This window comes from Narcine bancroftii, chromosome 9 (assembly GCF_036971445.1).
Source record: "Narcine bancroftii isolate sNarBan1 chromosome 9, sNarBan1.hap1, whole genome shotgun sequence".
NCBI lineage: Eukaryota > Metazoa > Chordata > Chondrichthyes > Torpediniformes > Narcinidae > Narcine > Narcine bancroftii.
Window position 1 is genome coordinate 19,547,572 of NC_091477.1, and position 23,274 is coordinate 19,570,845.

General features: G+C 38.3%; 1 protein-coding gene across 1 annotated transcript in view; it reads left to right on the plus strand.

Annotated features, from left to right (window-relative positions):
• LOC138743525 (organic cation/carnitine transporter 2-like) overlaps positions 1-9,153 on the plus strand; it is a 41,150-nt gene extending 31,997 nt beyond the window's left edge. The window contains exons 7-10 of the mRNA XM_069899018.1: positions 805-1,019; positions 5,560-5,742; positions 8,359-8,494; positions 9,027-9,153. Coding sequence (XP_069755119.1) covers positions 805-1,019; positions 5,560-5,742; positions 8,359-8,494; positions 9,027-9,153 — 661 coding nt within the window. The remainder of the gene's footprint in view (positions 1-804; positions 1,020-5,559; positions 5,743-8,358; positions 8,495-9,026) is intronic.
• The last annotated feature ends 14,121 nt before the right edge of the window (positions 9,154-23,274 follow it).

Here is a 23,274-nt window from a genome sequence, read left to right on the forward strand (position 1 = left end):
CCTCCAGGGGTCCCACAGCCTCAACACAAATTCTTGTTCAATTCATTGCCAATACATGCTACAGATCCAAACCTCTGACATAACCAGGAACCCTTCAGAGCCTGAGGTCTTTCAGGAGGCTTTCCTGCTCTCAACCACTGAGCCTCTTGTTGGTCTGTTGCAATGATCACCAAACAGCTGGGTCCTCTCCTCTCAATGGAAGCTGTTCTTCCTATTTCTGGTTCCCTGTGCTCCTGGAGCCTGCAACTCCTCATGGCTGTTGCCGAGCACAAGTGCAGCCATTGCGGGCAAATACCTCTGCAGTTGTAGGATTTTATTTTCCACTTTAACAGAGTTTGAATGACTGCTGGCATTCGGATTGAGTGGTTGAACCCTTCAGAGCAGCACTGGTTGAGCCCTAATGAGAAAAATTCAATCTAAATCATTATACTTGCTGTAAATGAATGATGTATTTCCTGCCACATACTTTGACTGAGTCTCTCATCGGCTGTGTGGATCATTGAGGCAGGGGAAGGATAAAAGTGGTGCAGAGATTGTGCACAATTATAATGCAGAGAATTTGATTTTACAGTAAATTCCGATGGAAATGTTGCTGTTTCTCAATGAAATATGGTCATTTCTGGAAGGTTTTCTGGCTGTCTTGAAAACTTGTGTATACTTTCAAATATGTGGCAATGACATGTGAACCAGATTCGTGTCTGTCTTCTGTTGGGGGAAGGTGCATGTAATGTCAAAATGGAATAAAACGGTTTGAAGGGAAGTTTTGGAACATTTTTTTTAAATAAGTTTTATCGTTTGTCACAGGGTGATTATAACAATTGGATATTATGGGCTGTCGTTGAACACTCCCAATCTTCATGGCGACAAATATTTGAACTGTTTCTTCTCTGCTGCCATTGAAGTTCCTGCCTACATAGCATCCTGGCTTTTTCTTCGGAGGTTACCACGCAGGGTCACCCTGTCAGGCACACTTCTTCTTGGAGGAGCTATCCTTTTACTCATCCAGTTCATACCTTCAGGTACATTATTTTTCAAGTCCTGCTAAAATAATTGTCATCTGATTTTTGTTAAACATGTCAAACTAGAATTTTATAGTGTACCTAAGTACCAGTAAATGGTTTATTGAATCCTTAAAACATTTTTAACATCCTCCTGCATAGTTCAACAAACGATGACAATCTCAATGATCTTAAGTATGTTGTGAATATGAGATGCTGGGTGGAGAATACTTAGAGAAAATTGGTGGGAAGAAAAATTCCTGGAAAATATTGTGAGAGCATTAGTTCAAAGATCAAAATTCAGATTTATTGTTAGAACACATACACGAAATCACATACGACACTGAAATTCTTTTTACTGCGGGCCAAGCAGAATTTCCACTTATCACTAACTGTAAGCTGTCCTTCAGAAGAAATACGTATACAAGACAAAAGAGAGACAGAAAACATAGAAAAGAAAATGTAAACAAACTGACTATGCAAATGCAGAAAAATTAATATTCAGTAATAAATAAAGCACAAAGTAAGAATCCTTAAATTAGTTTCTGTTTGAGTTTGTTGATTAGGATGCAGATGGTAGAGAGATAGGAACCTTTTAATGAATCTGGTGGTCCAAGTCTTGTGGCATATATACCTAATTCCTGATGGCAACAACGAAAGCAGAGAATATATTGGATGGATGCTTGATGATTCCTGCTGCTCTCAGACAGTAGTATTCCATATAGATTTATTCAATGATGGGGAGAATTTTGCCTGTGATGTACTGGGTTGTGCCTTTATCTTCTGCATGGCTTTCTGCTCAGAGGTATTAGTGCCCCCATGTGATGATCTTCTGCTTCTCCTTATTATCTGCTGTCATTACGATGGATGAATAAATTCTTCTGTTTCATACAGCTTTTTGTGATCTCATCCAATCTTTCACATTTTCAACATGACATCCTCAACCTCTGTCAAACAACACAATAGTCTAAACCAGGGGTAGGCAAACCTTTTTTGTCGTGGGCCACATACAGGGTAATCTGAGGTGTCAACGGCCAAACAATATTATGCCCAACAGCTGTGTTGCAAGAAACCATGTTCTGAGACCAGAAAAAAATTGTGCCATTGAAAATTCATTTTCTATCAAAATAACTGTACAACATTACTGAACAGTTTAACTGCTGACTACTGTAGGTTATTGATATGTTCACATATTAAGTAAGCATTTCTGTATCTGCTGGTATTAAATTTAAATGAATATAATAAAACTCTTAAAAAATTCTCATTCAAAAAGCAGTGTAAAATAAAAAGCTGGATGCAAAATAAGAGCAGGAAACAAAGATCAAGAAAGTGACAAGGCCATCTCCAACATTCCTCCACAATGCTCAGTGAATACAGTTCATGACTCAAGTGTCATGATTAAATGTGATAAGCTATGTAGATAGGCTATTAAACAAAGGTTTTTAAAGTTAACAGATTACTTACAAATTAAACAAACACACTTTCTCTTGGCTTCTTTGGAAAAGGATTCATTTCCAACCATGTCTGAAATTTTCGGCCCTCCCTTGCTATTTTCCATCTTTTCATTTCCATCATGTTTACTGAGGTAAAAATAAATAAACTAAGGTAAATTTTTACATCAATGAGTGCCATTGCAATGGTCGATCCAGTATTCTACTGTTGAAACTAGGAAGTTCAATGTACATTCAGAGCAATTTATTGTTAGTGGTGATGTACTAACAGGCCACATTCAATTTTATTTTTAAAATTCACCCTGGGCCACTTACAAATGGGTAATGGGCTGCAGTTAGCCTGGGGGCCATAGTTTGGCCACTCCTGGTCTCAAGGAACAGTGATGTATTTCTAGGATAATTTGGCTTCAGATTTGGAAGGGAAACAGCATGGTGATGGTGTATCCATGGATCTGCTGCCTTTGTCCATAGAAATGGCCATTTGGCTTGTTGTCAATGCGATCATGGAGAGAAACTGAGGGGATTTTAGAAATGGTGTACACCACACCAGGATGTGAAAGGTGAGCATCTTTTAGCAGTTGATGGGATGTCAATCAATTTGGCTACTTTGTTCTGAATGGCATTGGGCTACTTGAGTAAAGTTGGAGTTTTTTCCAGAAGTCATCAGCTACGTGTGAGTTATCTCACACCCAATATTTTGTGGGACTTACCGCAATGAGCGGTTGACCTGGAAGAGGTAGCAGTTGCCTCCTGCCTGTTTTTTTTTCTTATTAATTTTTGGGATTGAGGAGTGAATGTTTTTTTCTATTTTTAAAATTTTTTAAAATATTTTTTTTTCTTTTTTTTGTAGTTCTAGGAGGGGATAAGGGGAGGGGGTGTTTTTTTTTCTCTCTATTCCTTTTTTCTCCTTTTTTTTGTGTTCTTTTAAGTAATGTTTAAATTTAAATTTGTTTTTTTTTAATATTTACAGTTTTAATAACTTTATTAAGCATTAGAAAGTATTTGTTTAAAAAATTAAAAGTTGATGTGGTTTTTTTTGTAAAGTTTATTTAGTAGATAAGGAATATTTGAAATTTAAATGTGAATGGGATGGATAAGCTTTTTATTCTTTCTTTAACTTCAAGGTGAAAGGAGTGGTAATTCTCGTGTATATTATTTTAGTTATAGAACGAAGGGAATAATGGTGAAAGTTATAAATTGAATTGTACAATTCTTAATGAGGCTTGAATTTTGTTTGTGGTTTATGCTCCATTTGTTGAAGATATAGTTTTTGTTGTAGATGTGTTTTTATTATTTGGATATGTGAATTTTAATATAATGATTGGGGATATTTAAATGTGGTATTGGAGCTTTTATTGGATAAGTTTTCAAGAGTAAAAGGGAAAAATGGTGGAAGAGTACTAAAATTGAATTGTAAAATGCTTAATGAGGTTTGAATTTTGTTTTAAGATGGTGGTTTATGTGACTAATATGATGATAGATGTGAAGTTAGTTGATATTTGGTGAAGTTTTAGAGAAAGTTATAGAGAAAGTTTTTTTCATCTTTTTTTCATGCTACAATTCTTTTTTAAGAATTGATTATTGTTTAAGAATTTTTGATACATAATATTACTAATTTTACTAATTTTTTATATTAAGTTTGAGTTAAATATGTTTCTTAAATGTGATATTTTAGATTGGATAATTTTTTTTATTAGTATTTTTTTTGATATCTTAGTATTGATAACTTTTCTTTTTGTTAGTATTTTTATTTGTTATGTTTTATCTTGACTCTGTTAAATATATGCATTTAAGTTTGATTTAAATATGTTTTTGTGTGATATCTTAGTATTAATTACTTTTCTTGTTAGTATTTTAATCTGTTATTTTTTTTGTAAGTGGGTTTTTTTCTTACATATATTACTAACTATTAATTCTTCACTTTATTTTGGGGGGAAGGGGGGTTGGACTAATTTGAGTTGGGTTATTAATGTTGTATAATAATTATTGGGAGGGTATAGTTTATTTAGATTACTGATGCTGTATTGTAATTTCATTATCTTATTCTTAATTTTTTTTTAATGTAATCTTATATTTTATTCATGTTATAAAATCTTAAATAAAGTTAAAAAAAAAGTTGGAGTTGCACTCATTCAAACAAGAGAATGCCAACTATTGAATTAAATACACACCAAACAAGTAGAATTTAAAATGACCTTCATGATTATTCATAACTGACTTTAATTCTAGAAAAATAGCACCAGTGCAGTAACAAAACACAACACTTCATTTTGTATTATTAGGCAATGCCAGCTATGAGGTTCTTCAGCAGGGTATTTAATGCTGTGTCCTTTTGGTTTTATGTTTTTTATAGCACTTTTTTAATGTTTTGTAATAGCTCCTTTTCATTGCTCAGTTCTCTCATGGATTGCACTGTACTGAACCAATATTGTTGATTTCCCTGCAGGCAGCTTTCATAAATATCTCTGATCTGACATGTCATTGCTCGGACGTTGATTTTGAGTATGCTGGTCTTTATAGCATTATGTTATTTAGTTTTGTAAAACAGATCATTCTATATGAATTATAAATTGGACTTGGATGCAAGCACATGATTGGCATGAGAGAGGACAAGAAACTTAATATAGACAATAGTCAAGTTAGTCCACTCTTGATGTGTTGTTGAAGGTGTATTCTGTCACTGAACTTTTCTTAAGTATTCCAATCCATTGGTTTGCCCCAAGGTTCAGAGAAAATAACACATGCACTGGGAAATACCAAATTTTTTTCAGGATGCTTGCACCTGAAGTTCCTGTATTAAAAAGTATAAATGTAATTTACCCACTCAGAATGAAGAGACTGTCTGAATACCATGTGCTTCACTCTCACCCTGTCAAATAAGTCTCATCCCAAACTTATGGGACTTGTTTCATGAATGTATGCTCTGAACGTAGATGAATCCAATGGAAATTGCAGAAGAATTCCTTCTCTGCCATTAATTTTAATGAACGTGGAGCACACCAATGCATTTTGATTTAATATTCCACCTTGCAAATGTTTATGACAGAAAATACACGTGGACAGATGACAGGTGTCAACCAAGTTAATATGATTCTTTCTGGTTTATTTAGATATTTCAGGACTTGCCACTGTGCTGGTGATGAGTGGAAAACTTGCTACCACATGTGGCTTTTCCATGATTATTGTGTACTCATCTGAACTCTATCCAACGGCTGTAAGAAACACGGGCATTGGAGTGAGCTCAACGGTCTGCAGCTTCGGCAGAATCATCTCACCATATATTTTTTATCTGGGTAAGATAATTGTTTGGCTTTATGTAGATAGATGAAACAAAAACTATTTTTCTGATTTTCTGGCAGAGTCCAGAATGGACAAACAATTCAAAACCCACTTTTCTTGTGCAAACAGTGCAGAGATAAATAATGCAAAAATAATATGCAGAATAAAATCATTCCTTCCCTTATTTCTCCCTTTTCACTTTTTGAGAACAAAAATTATGGCATTTTTATGAAAGGATGAGCATAATGAATATTTATATAAATGTGAGTGAACTGTTTGAAGTGTCAGCTCTTCAAACAATTATGAAAAAGGGAACAAGGATTTACAAGAGCCCTTTCAATTAATCATTATGGGTGTAGGTTTGAGCTACGTCCACTAATGATAGTTCCGTTATTCTGTACTAACGTGAAACTGGCAATAGTCATTCAGTCTCAACAATTTTCTCCATGCCCTTGCTTATTAAAAAAACTGTTTTGGGCTACAGAATAGCTTATTGATTGCAGTCCATTCATTCATGTTTCTTCAGTGCATTGATATTACCTGGCATTTTGCGGTTCAAAGATGTAGAAAAGTTAGTTGTAACTTCAGAAGCTAATTCCATGCTGGTGTTTGTATTCAAACATTATCAGGTGCAAGCCGTGAACATGGCTGTGAGGATTTGGTGACATATATTATGACTGTCCTTGGTATGTCTTGCCAAATAATGTATATTTCATATGCATTACAGTCATATCGCTTAAGTTTAATCCTATGACCTTGAAGATTGATGAGGGTAGGGTAGGTCATTGTCTCCATGGATTTTAGCAAGGTACTTGAGAGCACCCAAATGGTAGGCTGGTCTGAAAATTTAGATTGATTTGGATTCAGAGTGAGCAAACCAATTGGATACAAAATTTGCTTGGGAGAAGAGGGTGGGTGTGAAAGGTTGTTTCTCAAGTTGGAGCCTTGTGACCAGTGACTTTTTACAGAGATTAGTGATGAGTCGCCTGTTGTTAATCTGGTGTACTAACAATTTGGAAGACAATGTCAAATGCATAATTAATAAGTTTGCTGATGCTACCAAAAATTGGTGGTGGAATTGATGGTGAAGAAATTTATGTATGGATACAACAAGATTTAGATCAACTGGGCAAAGAAATGAAATATAGTATTTAACTCAGCAAATGTGAAGTGATTCATTTTGGTTAGTTAAACCAGAGTGTAGTGTTGTAGAACAGAGTGCCAGGTAATACAATTCCTAGAAAGTGAGAACACAATTAAAGGGGGCAGTGAAAAATATGCATAGTATGTTTGCCCTCTGAGATCAGGACATTGAATACCAGAATTAGGACATCATATTACTAATCCTATCTCTCCATCTTTTCTTCAGTAACCCATCTGCCCTCTGCAACTTCTTTCCTCCCTCATGTATGTAATATATACTTTAGTATATATTTTGTACTTTATTCACTTTCAAGATTCCTGACCAAACCAGATATATTAACTGACCGTTTCTACGCTTAGATACACCTGACCCTCCAACACCTCATTGTTTGCTCAAGATACCAGCATCTGCAGCGTTGGTGCTTTTATACTATCTTATACTTACAAGAATTTGTGAAGACCATGTGTCAATTGATAAACAAGGCTTCAAAAGAGGAAATAGTCAAATTGACAGCCTTATCTTCCACACCTGGGAAGGTGCACAGTCATTATGACCACCTTCAATAGAGGAGTTAAATCTGATTGTGGTAATGACACATGGATCTGCCACAGGGAGAGTCAATGCAAGTATTCTCCTCACCCACCACCTCCCAGCTACTTGTAGTGTGCATTCAGTGGACATGAGCATAAATGAGGGAAGTTGGATTAAGTTTGATACTTGGCTTCTTTTTGAACTCATCAAAGTCTTTGACATTGTCAATTAGAAGGGAGAGTAAAAAGTGTCTGGACATCACAGAGGGTCAGTGAACAGAGCTGCTGCGTTACACCTCCAGTGAACTTTGGAGACTGTCTGTGTGGAGGTTGCAGTTCTTCCAGTGACCACATGGTTACAAAGTGGTTCCTGTGTATTTTAGTTGCATTTTTACATATATTGTAATAAATTATAATGTGATATAATCTGGGAAAAGTGATTGATTATCCATTTTTTATTTTGCTGAAATTTAGTTGCTGGCTTAATTAACACATCACAAAGACGTGATTCAGTTGGATAACTGGCCTCTTAATTTTCCCCAACTATGTAAATGAGTGGTACCATCAAAAGGAAATTAATGGGAATGTTCGAGATGTGGGGGGGGTTTGTAAAATGAGGTTAATATGGAGTTAGTCTAAATGGCTGGGTGATAGTCAGCAAGATCTACGTGGGCCGAAGGCCCTGTTTACTTATTTCAACATGCAAATTTAATCTTATAATTATTCATTGGATATAACTTCCCAGTTCCCCAGTTATTTCATGGAAAACACTCTAATTTTTACTGAAAAATGTTGACTAACAAAAAAGGGTTGAAAATTAACTTGCAAATGAACATTATTACATACCTGTATTAAGAGTAGTTATGGACAGGAAGATGTGAGGTGTGGAATGTGCAATGCTCCATGTTGATGCTAAGGACTTCATCTTACTACAAAAATGTCTTGTTTTTTCACAGGCATTTATCATGAGGTTTTGCCTTATACTCTATTAGGATGTCTCACAGCATTACCAGGGATTTTAGTGTTGATATTGCCTGAAACATTCAATCATCCTCTCCCAGACACCATTGAACAGATGCAAAATTTCAAGAGGTAAGTTGTAATAATATTTTTTTTCTCTCATTTCTCTGTGTTCAGGAAAATTCCCTTAATCAATTTAACACCTACATTTTCTTCCTTGAATCTTGGAGAAACCAAGCAGTGCAGTATATCCATCATACTGCAACATTGTTCCAGTCCACTTTTACCGGTGCACCTCATCTACAGCCTCCATCAGGATAACTCCATCCCAAAAAGTCTTGCTCCTGCTCTCCCATACAATCTAGCAGAGGTTTCTTCCATCTCCAGTTCTTTCAATGATTAATTATAAGTGGTCAATACTTACACTTTCTATCCAGTGAATTAACATTGATTTTACTGATGAGCCATCACAGGCACAAAGTTTCCTTTTCCATTTTTGACCTGCTGCATATTCGTGAATAGAAATCTTCATTATCTTAATATCTTTATTTGATAACTCATTAAATTATAACAATCTAGAGTGATATCTGACTTTATCCATCCATAGACTCAGAGAAGGTTTCTGTTAATATTCTTTCTCATAACACTTTTTATTTGATTACAGATTCAGTTATCGAGGTTTGCCCGAAAATCACTTCAATATTTATAAGAAAAGTGACTTGAACATTGTTGTAAAAGAAGAAAGGAAAATTAAACCAGCAACTAAACTGCAGCAAAACAAAAATGGATAATCAATCACTTTTCCCAGTTTATATCACATTATAATCTATTACAATATATGTAAAAATGCAACTAAAATACACAGGAACCACTGATCTACACAAATCAACAAAATACTGCATAATCACAGCCCTGATGACCTGAAACATTGATCATCTCTGTTCCATTGAAAATGCAGCTTGACCCTCTGAGGTCTTCCAACAGAATTTTTTTTACTGCACAATTTATAGTTCTTTTACAATAGAAATTTGCTCCTAATTTGGTTCAGTGATTTTAATATTAATACAATTAATCGAAGGAACAAACTAACCATTCAGGCATCTACAGCTTACAGTTTGGCTACTTTTAATAAGAGTTGAAGGGGAACTGTTTCTTACTGAAGATGTTTGTATATTGGAATGAGCTGTCAGAAGTGGCTGTAAAGCGGACACATGACATTTAAGCCATTTGGTCAAGATCAGAAAGGTTTAGAGGGATATGGGCCAAATCCAGGCAAATGGGACAGATCAGGTCAACAGCTTGGCCAGGACAATTTGAGCCCAAGACCCTGTTTACAAGCTTTACATCTCAATAACTATTGATATTAATTGACACATTTTGATGAACCTGAACTAATCTGATACAACTAGATGGAATGAAGTCTCCCAATATCAGTCTGACCCAATCCCTATCAAGGTAGATGCACAAACTGACACCACCACAGAGGTAAAGAATCCTAGAGCAGTAACACCTCTAATTAATTCTATGGGATCTGGAAGAGTAATTTTGATCCTTGCTGATCCCATAAAAACAAATAATAAGTTACCAGAACTGCAACTCATTAACCCTCAACGCTTTTGGGATTATTCAGTGTATGTCCTGCACATAGTTCAACCTAAAATGCAGTCATTTTCTTGAGATGCTAGTTTATCTATGAAAAGTAGCCTATTGCTGAACACCAGAAGGATATTAAGCACTTAACATTCAAGCATATTATCTGGTATTAAAGGGATAGCAAGAATTCCTTAATGCTACCAACAGAGATGAAATTTGACCCATACAATTTATACTCTCACTCTAGTTTCTCCTCAGAGAGAGGATTTTTACAATGTGCCAAACAATTTCAGTTGAAAGTGTTTGCTGTTGGTGAAGAAGTTGTTCCTTCACGACTCCTCCAGCTGAAATCTCAATTCTCACTGCTGAAATAAAATGGGAAACACATCATTATGACAAATACATGGAAAAAATATATTTTTTAAACATTCTAAATTGGAATACATACTTCTGAATAGTAGCACAGCGCCGGGAAAAAAATGAATGAAGCTTGAGAAAGAAATCCTGAATGAAATACCATTTGGAGATCATGACAATAAAAAAAGGTAATGAAAAAGCATTTGAATATTTACAGTTGGAGCAAATTGCAAGCGAGCATTTAGATGCCTTTTGAAGAACCTCAGTCATCCTTGAGAACTGAGTTTCCCAAATTTGGAGCAAGCAAGATGTCTTTGCAGGGTAGAGGGAATTTAGATTTGTTAATATATCTACACTTATTGTGGGGAGAGGTGGGCAGGGGATATAGGTGACAGATAATGATCACAGCAGGAAATCAGAGGAAAGAATCTGGAAGGTTTAAAGTTTGTTCAGATGGTTAGGGGAGGATGAAGTTTAACAGATTGTCTAACAGTTGATTGTTGGTGCTGAACAATCAAATTGTGAAGGGTAAAGGTTCCATTATTATCATGTAATACTACATTTAGAATATAACATACATGAAATTCTTTGTCTACCGTAAGGAAGACAGTCATGACTTTGTCAAGCACTCCTAATAGAAATGAGGCCCCAGTGAGGAACAAACTCATGGCTCCTGGTTTACAAGACCAGTGCTCTAACCACTGAGCTATCAGAGGTACATTACATTTAGAGATTAAACATAAAACATTACCTGGTAATGATTCATTGAAGCAAAATAGTTGGAAGTGAATATCAAGTAAGATATATTTGGAACTTCCTTTTGGAACAAGATATGATTGATTACTCCTGCATTTATTGCATAATTGATTGAAAATTATTAATGCAGACATTGATGATGTTCAGTCAGCACTATTTTTTACTGAAATTAATCAGGTTGATTTTATTAGATTAATTTGCCAGCATGTTTATTAAATATATCTTCAGAGACTATTGAGTTTATATTTGTAATTATTTATTATTGAAACTAATGATTGCAGTGAAAATATTTTTTATGCATCATCCAGTGTCACTGCACACTGGAGCCATTTTACAAAATTGGAAGAAAAAGAAAGAAAGAAAATCCCATCAGAGATGTGCTCCTGCACCTTCTTCTTGATGGTAGCAGGTCAAAGATAGTGTAAATGTTGCATAAATCTTCAAGTCCTATTTAACCAACACTTCTGGTTATCAGTAGAAGAAAGGGACCAGTGACCTTCTGATCCCATGATAGTGAAAGGAAAATCATGATTGAAACAGTTGGAGATGGTTTAACTGGGGCACTAAGGAAATCTAGCAGTGATATCGCAGTACTTAGATAAAAAAACGGAAGTTGCAGGAGGCACTCGGCAGATCAGTAAGCATCTGCTACTGAATGAATACTTTGTGAGAGTACGTTCTCAAAATGGTGGCCCTGCTGCAGCTGCAGTAACAGCCTCACTTGCTGTAGGAACAGACCTGGGAGAAGCAGAGAGTGGTGATACATCATCTAACACGCTTCTATGAGATCTTACTGCCTGGCCATTACACCGACTGATGTATACAGGTGTAAATAGGGTCAGTGGTGTTTATTTTTTAATTGACTAATTCTGGAGATTCATGCACAAGATGGCAGTGCTCATGTTTGGCAGGCCAAACCACGAGGGTTGGGACTCCAGAGGAGCAGCTGAACAATGCAGGGCAGCACAGCAGGAGAACATTTCTGCCTTCCCCATCACCGATGAGAAGCTTGGGAGAAGTTCCTACAGCAGCGGACCTGCGAGGACCTTGGAATCTGAACGACTCATACTAGGGTGCAGACTGCTAGAGACTGGCTTATGGTAATCAGCTATTGGGATATTAGCCTGCTGATGATGAGACGGAATCCCAAAGAATCTTGGTTATTTCAACTTTTGGTTCAGAACTATGGGCTGAGGTGTGTGAGTTGGATTTGTGGAGCTTGAGTTTACCACTGGAACAAATAGGAGGCCATTTGGCTACATAAGTTACAGGAGCACACGAAGCAGTGGCAATGGAGGAGTGGTGGGATCCACAGACATTCGATGTCTCTGTAAGTACTCTCTTTTTCTCTCCTTTCTCTTCTCTGTAAGGCCACTAGTCTAATGGCATCACTTTGTGTGTCTTTAAGGCCAATAAAAGTAAACAAAATTTACAGGTAAAAACACATACCTTATGAGGAGGCTCCTGATGTATAATGTGTTATTGTAACCGTGATACAAAGCAGGGCACAGCACATGATTTAACTTTCCAACAGGATTCAAGATCACAAAACGGCAACATTTTCATTGCACTATATGATTCCTTTCAGGCCTTGCAATAGTGTATGATTTCTGAGCTAATATCCAAAATTTACAAGACTATTTCTTGATGCCAGTACTTTCACCTGAGATACTCAATAGATCTTTTCACCTTCATTTCTGAGGATTGACATTGGCCAAGTGTCCAGGGCAAACTTGTACCTCTCACTTTGTTCATTTTCGATTGGTCACAGTGTTTGAGCTACCGAAAGAAAACAGAGACACAAGCCGAGAGCACTTCAGTTTATACAAATCTTTATTACTAAATCTAAAGCTGATTTCAAACTACAATATGCAAGCCCTTCCCAATTATACTTATCAACACCTGGACTGGTCCTAACTGCCGAAGCGAGGCAACAACCGCACACTTGTAGTAGGTTGTTGGGGCGCCGGTAGCAGCTTCTCCACCTCCCCTGACCGGGACATTGGTTACTCTAGAAGTTCTTCTTCTTCCTGAGAGACGTTTCCACCCCTCAGAGAGTCTGAAACTTCAGCAGAGGGACCATGGCTTATATTATCCAACAATTGCTTACTCAGGCACCTATTCCCTGCCCAAAAATAGATAACCGAGCACGCCTAGGCTTCTATCAAATACCACAACTTTCTAGCTTATCACTTTGAATACAATGGTTTACTTAGCTTCAAGGTCTCGCCTGACAGTCTGCGACCAACAATCCCATCAATCTCAAACAGCAACTGACTAACAAGCAGGAAGATTAAACGTTCTTGGCACCAGATGTCTTTTTGTCAGATAACTGCATCTCTGGGCCCCATGGTGGAATTTAGCTGATGCCTGCTGATTCTTACATTATTCACAAAGAAGGTTACTGATGCTCAGCCTTGCGTAAGCAGAAGCATGGTCTAAATCCTCCATTACATCAAGTTTCTCATTAATGATCATTGTTGGTCCAACTGGAAATATGTTGCATGGATATTAGCTCAGAAATCATACACTATTGCAAGGCCTAAAAGGAATCATTTTCCAAACTGAAATGACAATCAGGAGTGTTTTGATTCTGTGCAAGATTAATGTGCGCCACTTGTAAATATAGTGCAATGAAAATTTTGCCTTTTTGTGATCTTGAATCCTGTTGGAAAGTTAAATCATGTGCTCTGCCCTGCTTTGTTTCACGGTTACAATAGCACATTATACATCAGGAGCCTGCTCATAAGGTATGTGTTTTTACCTGTAGGTAAATCTTTTCCTCTATATAAAGGGCAAATACATGTTTTAAGATATTGTAATGAAAAGCAAACAAATGTTGATCAGAAAATAACCAAATTAAAATATCTGAGCAATACCTTTTGATAATACTTGAACTGCCCATCATTTAACCTTCACCCATTGGTGCATCCTTTCATTGTCAGACAGTTTGCATGTCTTCACCATAAAATTGGAAGGTAGTCTTTGGTTGCAAAGTGATATTTATCAGTGAGGATATGTTGAGCAGAGAAATGGTGGATGGCATTTAACCCTGAAAAATGTGAGGTGTTGCACCTTGGAAGCACTAGTAAGTTTTGGGTTTGTTGTGTCAGCCGGAAGGTACAGGTTGTGGAATAATATGGATATATAAGACATTAATATGAGAGCCAGTCTTTATAAATACTTTTCTGATGTTTATTACAAGTAGTAATCAGTTTTCACTTTAAAAAGACAGTTTTGTAACAAACAGTACTATTTATCGAGTTTGGGCTACTGGTCCACAGGAGGGGGTCCACTAAGCTTAAAATTGGCTTTTTCCAAACCATGCTTCAGATGCCTTCACCTAGAGTACAGTACGTGATGAATAGTGGGACTGAGGAACAGAAGGACCTTGATGCACATGTCCATAGATCCTGAATGCAGTAACATGGGTCGATCAGGTGGCGTAGAAGGCATATGGGATACTTGGCTTCTTTAGCGGGAGTATAGAATATCCGAGAAGGAAGGTTACTGAACAATTATGTAAAATTGCAACTCTTTGCCACAATCTGGGAAGATGCAATTTCAGTAGAGAAAGTGCAAAGGAGATTTATGAGGTTATTGTTTGGAATGAAGCTTCTCAATTATAAGGAAAGATCAGACAGGCTGGATTTGTTTTCTTTGGAGCAGAGAAGACTGAAAGAAGACCTACAGTATATGGGGTGAATAGTGAGAAATATTCCACGTGAGTAAAGGTGTCTGTCACCTGAGGGCATAAGTTTAAGGCAAGGGGTGGAAGATTCAGAGGGAATTTGTGAAAGATTCTTTTCATGCAGAGGGAGTTTTTAAATTTAGATGCACAGCACAGTAACAGGCCATTTCAGATGAGCCCAAGTTGCCAATTACACTCAATTAACCTACACCCCTGGTTAATTTCTAACAATGGGCGGAAACTGGAGCCCCCGGGGAAAATCCTCGCAAACAAGGGGAGAATGTACAAACTCCTCACAGACACGTGGGTTTCCAAACCCGGTCCCAATCACTGCCACTGTAATAGCATTGTGCCCCTAATTTTATTTTCTGTAGTGTGAGAGATGGGAAAATTGATCTAAAATTATGAACATGGAAGAAACTAAAGTTCATCAGTAAAATGGCTGTAACCAATTCAAACAGGATAAGCTTGGGGCTTAGGATGCAGGAAAGCAGAGTCAGCACGATTAACATAAGAATCTTCTAGTCTTTGTGACAAGACCATAGGACTAAGATAAGGAATGGTAAGGTACAATAGAATGTAGGAAGTTGAGGTAGTCTGGATCAGATAAGGGTCTCCTAGCCCTGGACAGAAGTACCAAGTCATACATTTCTAATTAGCTAACCATACACAGATTTATACATATGAAATTAGCCAACCCTAGATAGAATGAGTCAACTCTGCATATCAAGAGACTGTAGCCCAGAGAATCAGGAAGGTGTGAATAAGGACAATGACATGATGGGGCACCCACAGGATACCCCCTGGTCCTCCAAGTGTACTGAAACTGCACGTAGGCAGGAAGGATTACCTATGCCAAACCCATCCAGGGGGCAGAAGAATGTAAGGGGGAGGGCACTCTGATACTGAAATTGACTGTATAAAAGTTGGGTGAGCCCCAGTATGTGTGTGTATTCCCAGGGTAAGGGGAAGCACCCAACTTTGCATTGTTGTAGTAATAAATGTTCTTTGTTCTCAATTTTTGTCTCGAGCAATTTCTTTAAAGGTACTTTAATTTCTAACAAATGGGGGCTCGTCCGGGATCACACTCCCTCCACTGACAGAGTACCCCGACGACGAGAGTAGGTGCACCCCGGCTGATTCAGCTGGACTCACGGGCGACGGGTGGCTGGTCAGTGGAAGAAGCGAGTGATATCCGAGAAGAGGCATTGAGAACAAACGGCGGAAGGACGCGCGCTAGAGCAGTACTGCTAGAACTCGGTAAGAGTATTTTACTTGTTCCTAAGCATGGGAATAGAGGGCAGTAAAGATGAGAGTCCTGACACAGGACGTGACCACCAGATAGCTACGTACAGCCCGCTTGGGTTGATGTTATCTGAGTGGGGCACAGGAAAGACCCGCGGTAAAGACAAACTGACGATGGTCAGGTATTGTTGTAATGAATGGGTTAAATACCCGGTTAAAGGGAGCTCCGTGTACTGGCCAAAATTCGGATCCGAGGATGAATGGATGTGTAAAGCTTTGAACCTATGGCTCTATCAAAACCAGAAAGACAATGTTGAGAGCAGGGAATATGCAGCCTGCTGGCTCAAGGGATCCATTGAACAGCTGGTTTTGAATGAGAAAGAATCCAGGGATAAGAGAGAGGAGGAACCTCTTGTCCCTGAATCACAGGGTTGGGATGTGTTACATTCCCTCCCTCCACCCTATGTTCCTCCTATGCCAGCTCCTATCTTTCCTTCCCCTCCTATGACCTACCCTTCTGCACCTTCCCCACCTCCCCCACCACTAGAGAAGAGAGAAGAGAGCAGGAGTGGTATGATAACTTGCTCACAAAGCACTCGATTACCACCTCTGTTGGCAGGAGAGAGAGGTAACTTTAATTCAGAACAGCATGAGACTCTTCAGGAAGAAAGGGCAGAACCCTTTGATTCATTTCCCAGGGAGCAGGAACCCAGACCTAATAAGCCAGAAACCAATTGGATGAGACCACTGCGGGAAGTTCCCATGGGAGAGGGTCTCGGTTTCGTAAATGTGCCCCTGACCAGTACTGAAGTGTGTAACTTTAAGAAAGAACTGACCTCCCTGATAGAAGATCCCCAGGGATGTGCTGAACAGTTAGACCAATTTTTGGGACCATATATATATACAATATGGGGGTCTCGACATAGAATCCCCAGCAGGGGAACAATTGGTACTAACAGGTTTTGTTACCAACTCAGCCCCAGACATTAAGAGAAAATTACAAAAGACAGAAAATTGGCATGAGCAGGGAATAACCCAGCTTCTACAGATCACACAAAAAGCATTTGTCCAGACATCTGAGGATAAGCAGAAAGCAAAGGCTAACATTTTGATGCAAGCAGTTAAAGTAATAGTAGATGAGTAACATGAAAAAGGCAGGGACTGTGTGCCAGCTCCTGAATGTTGGGAGAAGTGCAGGGAGTGGGAGAGTAGAGACCAGAGATAATTTCATAAATCACGACTTCCCACTTCAGTCACTGACCAATATTGATTAAAATTCATGCTAAAAATTAAATGTCATAAATGATCGTTTTTCAATACTGTAGAATTAGCGAATTTAACTACCAGTTAATTCCAATTTATGAAATAAATTGTATTTAAATGTGATTTTGCACAGGGAGTACCTGAGAGTTGAGTGATGTTATAACATTTGCAGGCAGAAATGTTTGCGCAAATAGGGTGAGTTCTATACATCTTAACTTTAAGTGTATGTGAGATAAAGAAAGGATCTGATGTGTAAAGTGGCTGGATCAGCCAGTTGAAGGGGGAGTGTGCATGTCCCTTTAAGTGCACTGTGGCACTTGAAATTGAGGCTTCAGGCTCTTGTCTTGCAGTTAGAGGTATGGAGCACTATCAACACATTTAATACATTTCTTCAACACATTCAGCAGTCAAGGTCCGTGAGTTTAAAGATCACCCACCTCTGGAGAATAAAGATACCTCTGGGGATTCCTATGGGGATTCCTATAAGTTTAATCATTCATTTCTCTGGTGCATTTTCCTCTGGAGTGAAATTAATGCCTCAGCACAATTTCTCTGTATTGCCGCTGTTATTTAATTCATGATAACTTTCCCCCATTCATCAGGTTTATATTTAAATCCGGTAGTGCGGAAGTTACATTGTAAATGATCACGGAGGTAAACCCTGCGCAAGTGGATTCAGCTTAATGGAGAAATAAACCTGCGAACTGGTCTATGGTGCTGTGTGAGTACTGCAATAGGTGGAATATGATTTAAATTGGTGGCATCGTTCAGAACAATTGGGCGCATAAGAATAATAGCATTAATTACTCACAGATCTTGTACCTGATACTATTCACTACGTCCCGGCTTCAGGACTGGGAAATTGGCATGGTACAGAGAAATTGCCATGGCACCAATATTTCTTGATTCAATAATGACTCCACAAGCTCCAGGATTCATGCAGCAGAACTTTTAAGTGGAATATAATAGAAACTAGCCTGTACTTAAATTATTGTGTGTGCAATCTTCATAAGAACATCTTTTAACTTTTTTTTGGTGCCTGTTTTACAGACTGTTTTAAATAAGACCAGCTCCTGTGAGCTGTGGCACAAGGCATTTTACTTAAGGCAGAACTAAAGGTTGAATATGTTTCAAGTTCTCTTGCAGAGGCTCTTGTGCTACAATGTCTGTTATGTACTCTAACAAATTGGAGGGTTGTGCCCCATACAGACAAGCAGCTCCAACTGCATTTTAATAAGGTCTAACATATTCAAAACCCATGCAAATATGGTTTGTGTTTCATTTTACAATTTTTACACTAACACAAAGGAAAGTCAGATTGTTATTCATTTTATTAAAACCTGGTGATTGGGTTTATGTAAAAGCATGGCAAGAAGATCAACTAAAACCTGCCTGGGATGGTCCCTTCTGTGTACTTTTAATTACAGACACCGCAGTAAGAAAAGGAGAGAAAGGCTGGACCCACATTCAAAGAATTAAACCAGCTTCTGAACCACAACACCACGACACACAGATTCAAACCCCAACCTGGCGTGCAGTTCCTCATCCATCAGACATGAAACTTACACTGCGCCGTGACAAAGTGCCGTAATGTTACTCGTTTTTTTTTGGTTTATTCAGTTATTGTTGTATTTTATTGCTGTTTTCAATGAGTTTTACAGTTATGGTGGTTTATTCAGTTATTGTTGTATTTTTTGCTGTTTTCAATGAGCTTTACAGTTATGGTGGTTTATTCAGTTATTGTTGTATTTTATTGCTGTTTTCAATGAGTTTTACAGTTATTGTGGTTTATTCAGTTATTGTTGTTTTTTTTGCTGCTTACAATGGGTCTTACTTTCATTGTTGTTTACTCATTTTTTGGAATATTGTTCGTTAATGTTTTAAGTCCCCCCTGGAATAGGGGCAGCAGAGGTTACAATTGGGCTCCTTTAGAATGTAGACAGGGCATAGATTTAATGTATAGTCATAGTGGGATACAAGGGATTCCAATACGGACCAGGGGAACTGAACAGCTTTAGTGGAGTACATCTAATTTGTATCTTAGCCTACACAGGTATTAGAGACAAGAGTTTTGAAGCGATAGCACAAAGGACATGGTGGGACAAAGACAGACAGAATGGTAGTCAGGATTGTACATGTAGCAGAGAGAGAGAGAGTTGACACATATGCTAATGTACACAGACAGGCTGCAACTCACAAGTTCAATGATACATATGCTAATGTTAGCAGACAAGCTGCAACACACAGTTAAATCACAAGAAACAATCCCCCCCCAGCTTGGTCACCTTTCATCACCCCGTGAAGGGGAGCACCAGTTACCAACAACGTGAGCTGCTTGACACTTTAATATCAGGCTCCACACAGCCTTCGGAGATCGGTGGCCCTAGGGTTCGGGGCTGAAGAGGACATCAGATACTAGCCACAATTCAACGGAACCGCCTGACTACTGCTACTCGTTCGCTGCTGAAGGGAGCGTCTCTCACAGACTGCTACTCGTTCGCTGCTGAAGGTAGCGTCTCTCACAGACTTCGTCAGGACAACGCTTACAAAAGTTGGGTGGTTCAAAGACACTGCTTCAATGTTTCAACGTGTGGGCTGGACTAGACTCTTTACTGAGAACTGGAGCCTGATACTCGCAACCCTAATAAGCAGCTGGACTCGCTACTCTGACCTTCATGGTGCTCCCCTACCTAAAGACTTTACACAGACATTACAATTCAATTATTGACCAGCTGGGTAAAACTACACCTTACACTTGAAAGATCAGTATTACTGATCTAAAAGAAAAGTGAGGAGGGGGTGGGGGGGATCAGTCACACTGACACTAGTAACCAAAGATCAGTAACACTGATCATGGTGAAAGATCAGTATTACTGATCTAAAAGAAAAGTGAGGATTGTGAGAGATGGGAAAATTGATCTAAAATTATGAACATGGAAGAAACTAAAGCTCATCAGTAAAATGGCTGTAACCAGTTCAAACAGGATAAGCTTGGGGCTTAGGATGCAGGAAAGCAGAGTCAGCACGATTAACATAAGAATCTTCTAGTCTTTGTGACAAGACCATAGGACTAAGATAAGGAATGGTAAGGTACAATAGAATGTAGGAAGTTGAGGTAGTCTGGATCAGATAAGGGTCTCCTAGCCCTGGACAGAAGTACCAAGTCATACATTTCTAATTAGCTAACCATACACAGATTTATACATATGAAATTAGCCAACCCTAGATAGAATGAGTCAACTCTGCATATCAAGAGACTGTAGCCCAGAGAATCAGGAAGGTGTGAATAAGGACAATGACATGATGGGGCACCCACAGGATACCCCCTGGTCCTCCAAGTGTACTGAAACTGCACGTAGGCAGGAAGGATTACCTATGCCAAACCCATCCAGGGGGCAGAAGAATGTAAGGGGGAGGGCACTCTGATACTGAAATTGACTGTATAAAAGTTGGGTGAGCCCCAGTATGTGTGTGTATTCCCAGGGTAAGGGGAAGCACCCAACTTTGCATTGTTGTAGTAATAAATGTTCTTTGTTCTCAATTTTTGTCTCGAGCAATTTCTTTAAAGGTACTTTAATTTCTAACAGTAGGAAATTCCACATTAAATCAAGAATTAAATCTGAAACACTACTTGAAGATAGAGTGAAGGCTTTGAATACTCTCCCTTAAAGGCAATAGAATTGGACTCCATGAATATTTTAAGGCAGAGGTAAATCAAATGTTGATATGTAAGAGTGCAAAGGGTAATCATGGGTAGTTTGGAATGCAGAGTAAGCTGTGATCTTGTGAAATGGCAGACCAAACATGAGGGACATAGCCAAATCCTGTTCTTTGTTTATATGCTTCTATATTTATAACCATATTCTACAAGGAGATTAGTCAGCCAAATTTGCTTTTATTGACATCTAATGCTCACCTGAGTAAATGAGGTTTTCATTCAATTACTGTTTAATTTGTCCAATTGCCATCATCAATTACCATTAAGTCAAGGCCTGTGGAATAAGATATTGATAGGATAATCACATTATTGATGTAATTAAACTGATGATTGTGGAATACTATTGGCACACAAACTGAAGGATGTTCATTTGCAGCATATGCAAAGGACCCACATGAAGACAGCATTTAGAGGATCTGCATACCAGCCTTTTAATGATCAGAAATTTGAAGAGCTATTGAACTGTTTCTCAGTATGTAGGATAATAGGTCACTTGTTCATTGAAAGTGTGGAGGGAGCTAGCTTGTCCTTCAAGAGGGTTTATGTTAAATTTTATTTCATATTGTAACTTAAAACATTTTTTTGGTGTTGAAAGTGAGGCTATATGTCAGAAGACCCATTATTGAAAGAAGTCATGGTTCTGATGCTAATTGGACATTCACATTCTTACACTCCTGTGAGATAAGATACAATTTGATATTCCTTTTGACCCAGCATTCGGAGGATGAGGCTGAGTAAGTGGTCTGAATGGTGATGGAGAAGTTGAAGAGTCAGTTGGTGGACAATGAGGCATTTCTGCTCTTCCATTTACATTTATAGTCTCTTCACTATCTTTGGTTTTAATTCCTGATCCATGGTAGAATTTGCTTTAAGCTGACTTCTTCCTGATTGTGGGGGATTTCCTAAAGCCATGCTCTTCTTTCACCAGATTTTGCGAACAATTATTTTTCGAAGCTGACTGATAAATTTCATATAATTTGTACAGAGTTTCTTCAGATATTACTCAAGTAGCAGGATGCCAGGACCACATGCAAAAATTGGTGGATTTCTGGAATTCAATGGGCATTTGGGGTGGGGGACAATATGTACTGATGCTTCCAACACCAATGGCATGTGCCCCCTTATGTGAGTAATTGACGTCATCCAAAGACCTTGCAATTGTAATCTGAATTCCAACACGAGGATTGATGTTAAATTTTATGGAGTTGACAAAATTCAATGTGCATTTTTCCTTTCAAGTTTGAGCAAAAAACATCTGTAATTTCTTGAATATTGTTTGATTTTTCTGTCATTGTGAATATATTCTGAGAGGAGAAATCTCATTTTATTTTGTTTTGTCAGAACTATGGCTCCTTGCAAACTCCAACGGGGAATTGGAGCTGGAGGTGGATGAACTCCAGATCATTCGGGAGGATGAGGAGGTGATCGACAGGAATTACAGAGATACTACCACACAACAGAGGCAGGAGGAAGGTAGCTGGTGACAGTCAAGAGAGAGAAAGTCAACAGATAGGCAATGCAAGATACCCCTGTGGCCATTCCCTTCAGCAACAAGTATATCCCATTCCATACTACTGAGAAAGAAGACTGATCTGGGCAAGCCAGCAGCTAGACCAATAGCACCATGGTTGGTTCTCAGCTTCAAAAGGGAAGGGTGAAGTCAAGTAGAATGATAATCAGGGGAACAGATAGGAGATTCTGCAGCCAGAATTTCTCTGAAGGGATGCAGAATATTCATAAAGGGGAGGACATGGTATATATTGATAACAATGCCAGAGGCAGAAGTGGGGTAGAGGTCCTTCAAAGCAAGTTTAGCTGAAGAGCAAGTCCTTTAAGGGGATAATCTCTGGATTACTCTTGATGCAATGAGAGGATATGTCAGAACAGGAAGATTGTACTGACAATTAAATGGCTGACTGGAATTATTGAATCATTGGAGTGAATCATAATTTGCTTTGATTGTAGTAAATACACTGAAATGCCCGTAGGAGCTCAAACAATCTGGTATTGAAGTTCTCATCCTGGGTGCAGATGCAATGGAGACGGAGGAATTGAGAGAATGGAATGGAATCCTTACAGGGGACAGGGTGGGGAGGGGTGTAGTCAAGGTAGCTGTGGGAGTTGGTGGGTTTATAGAAGGAGTCTGTTGAGAGTTTGTCTCCTGAGATAGAGACAGAGAGATTGATTAGAAAAATAAGATTAGAAAATGCTTATTAGGTAACAAATCACCTTTGAAGAGAGAAACTGAATCATTGAACCAAAATGTTCGTACACTTTCTGATGAAAGGT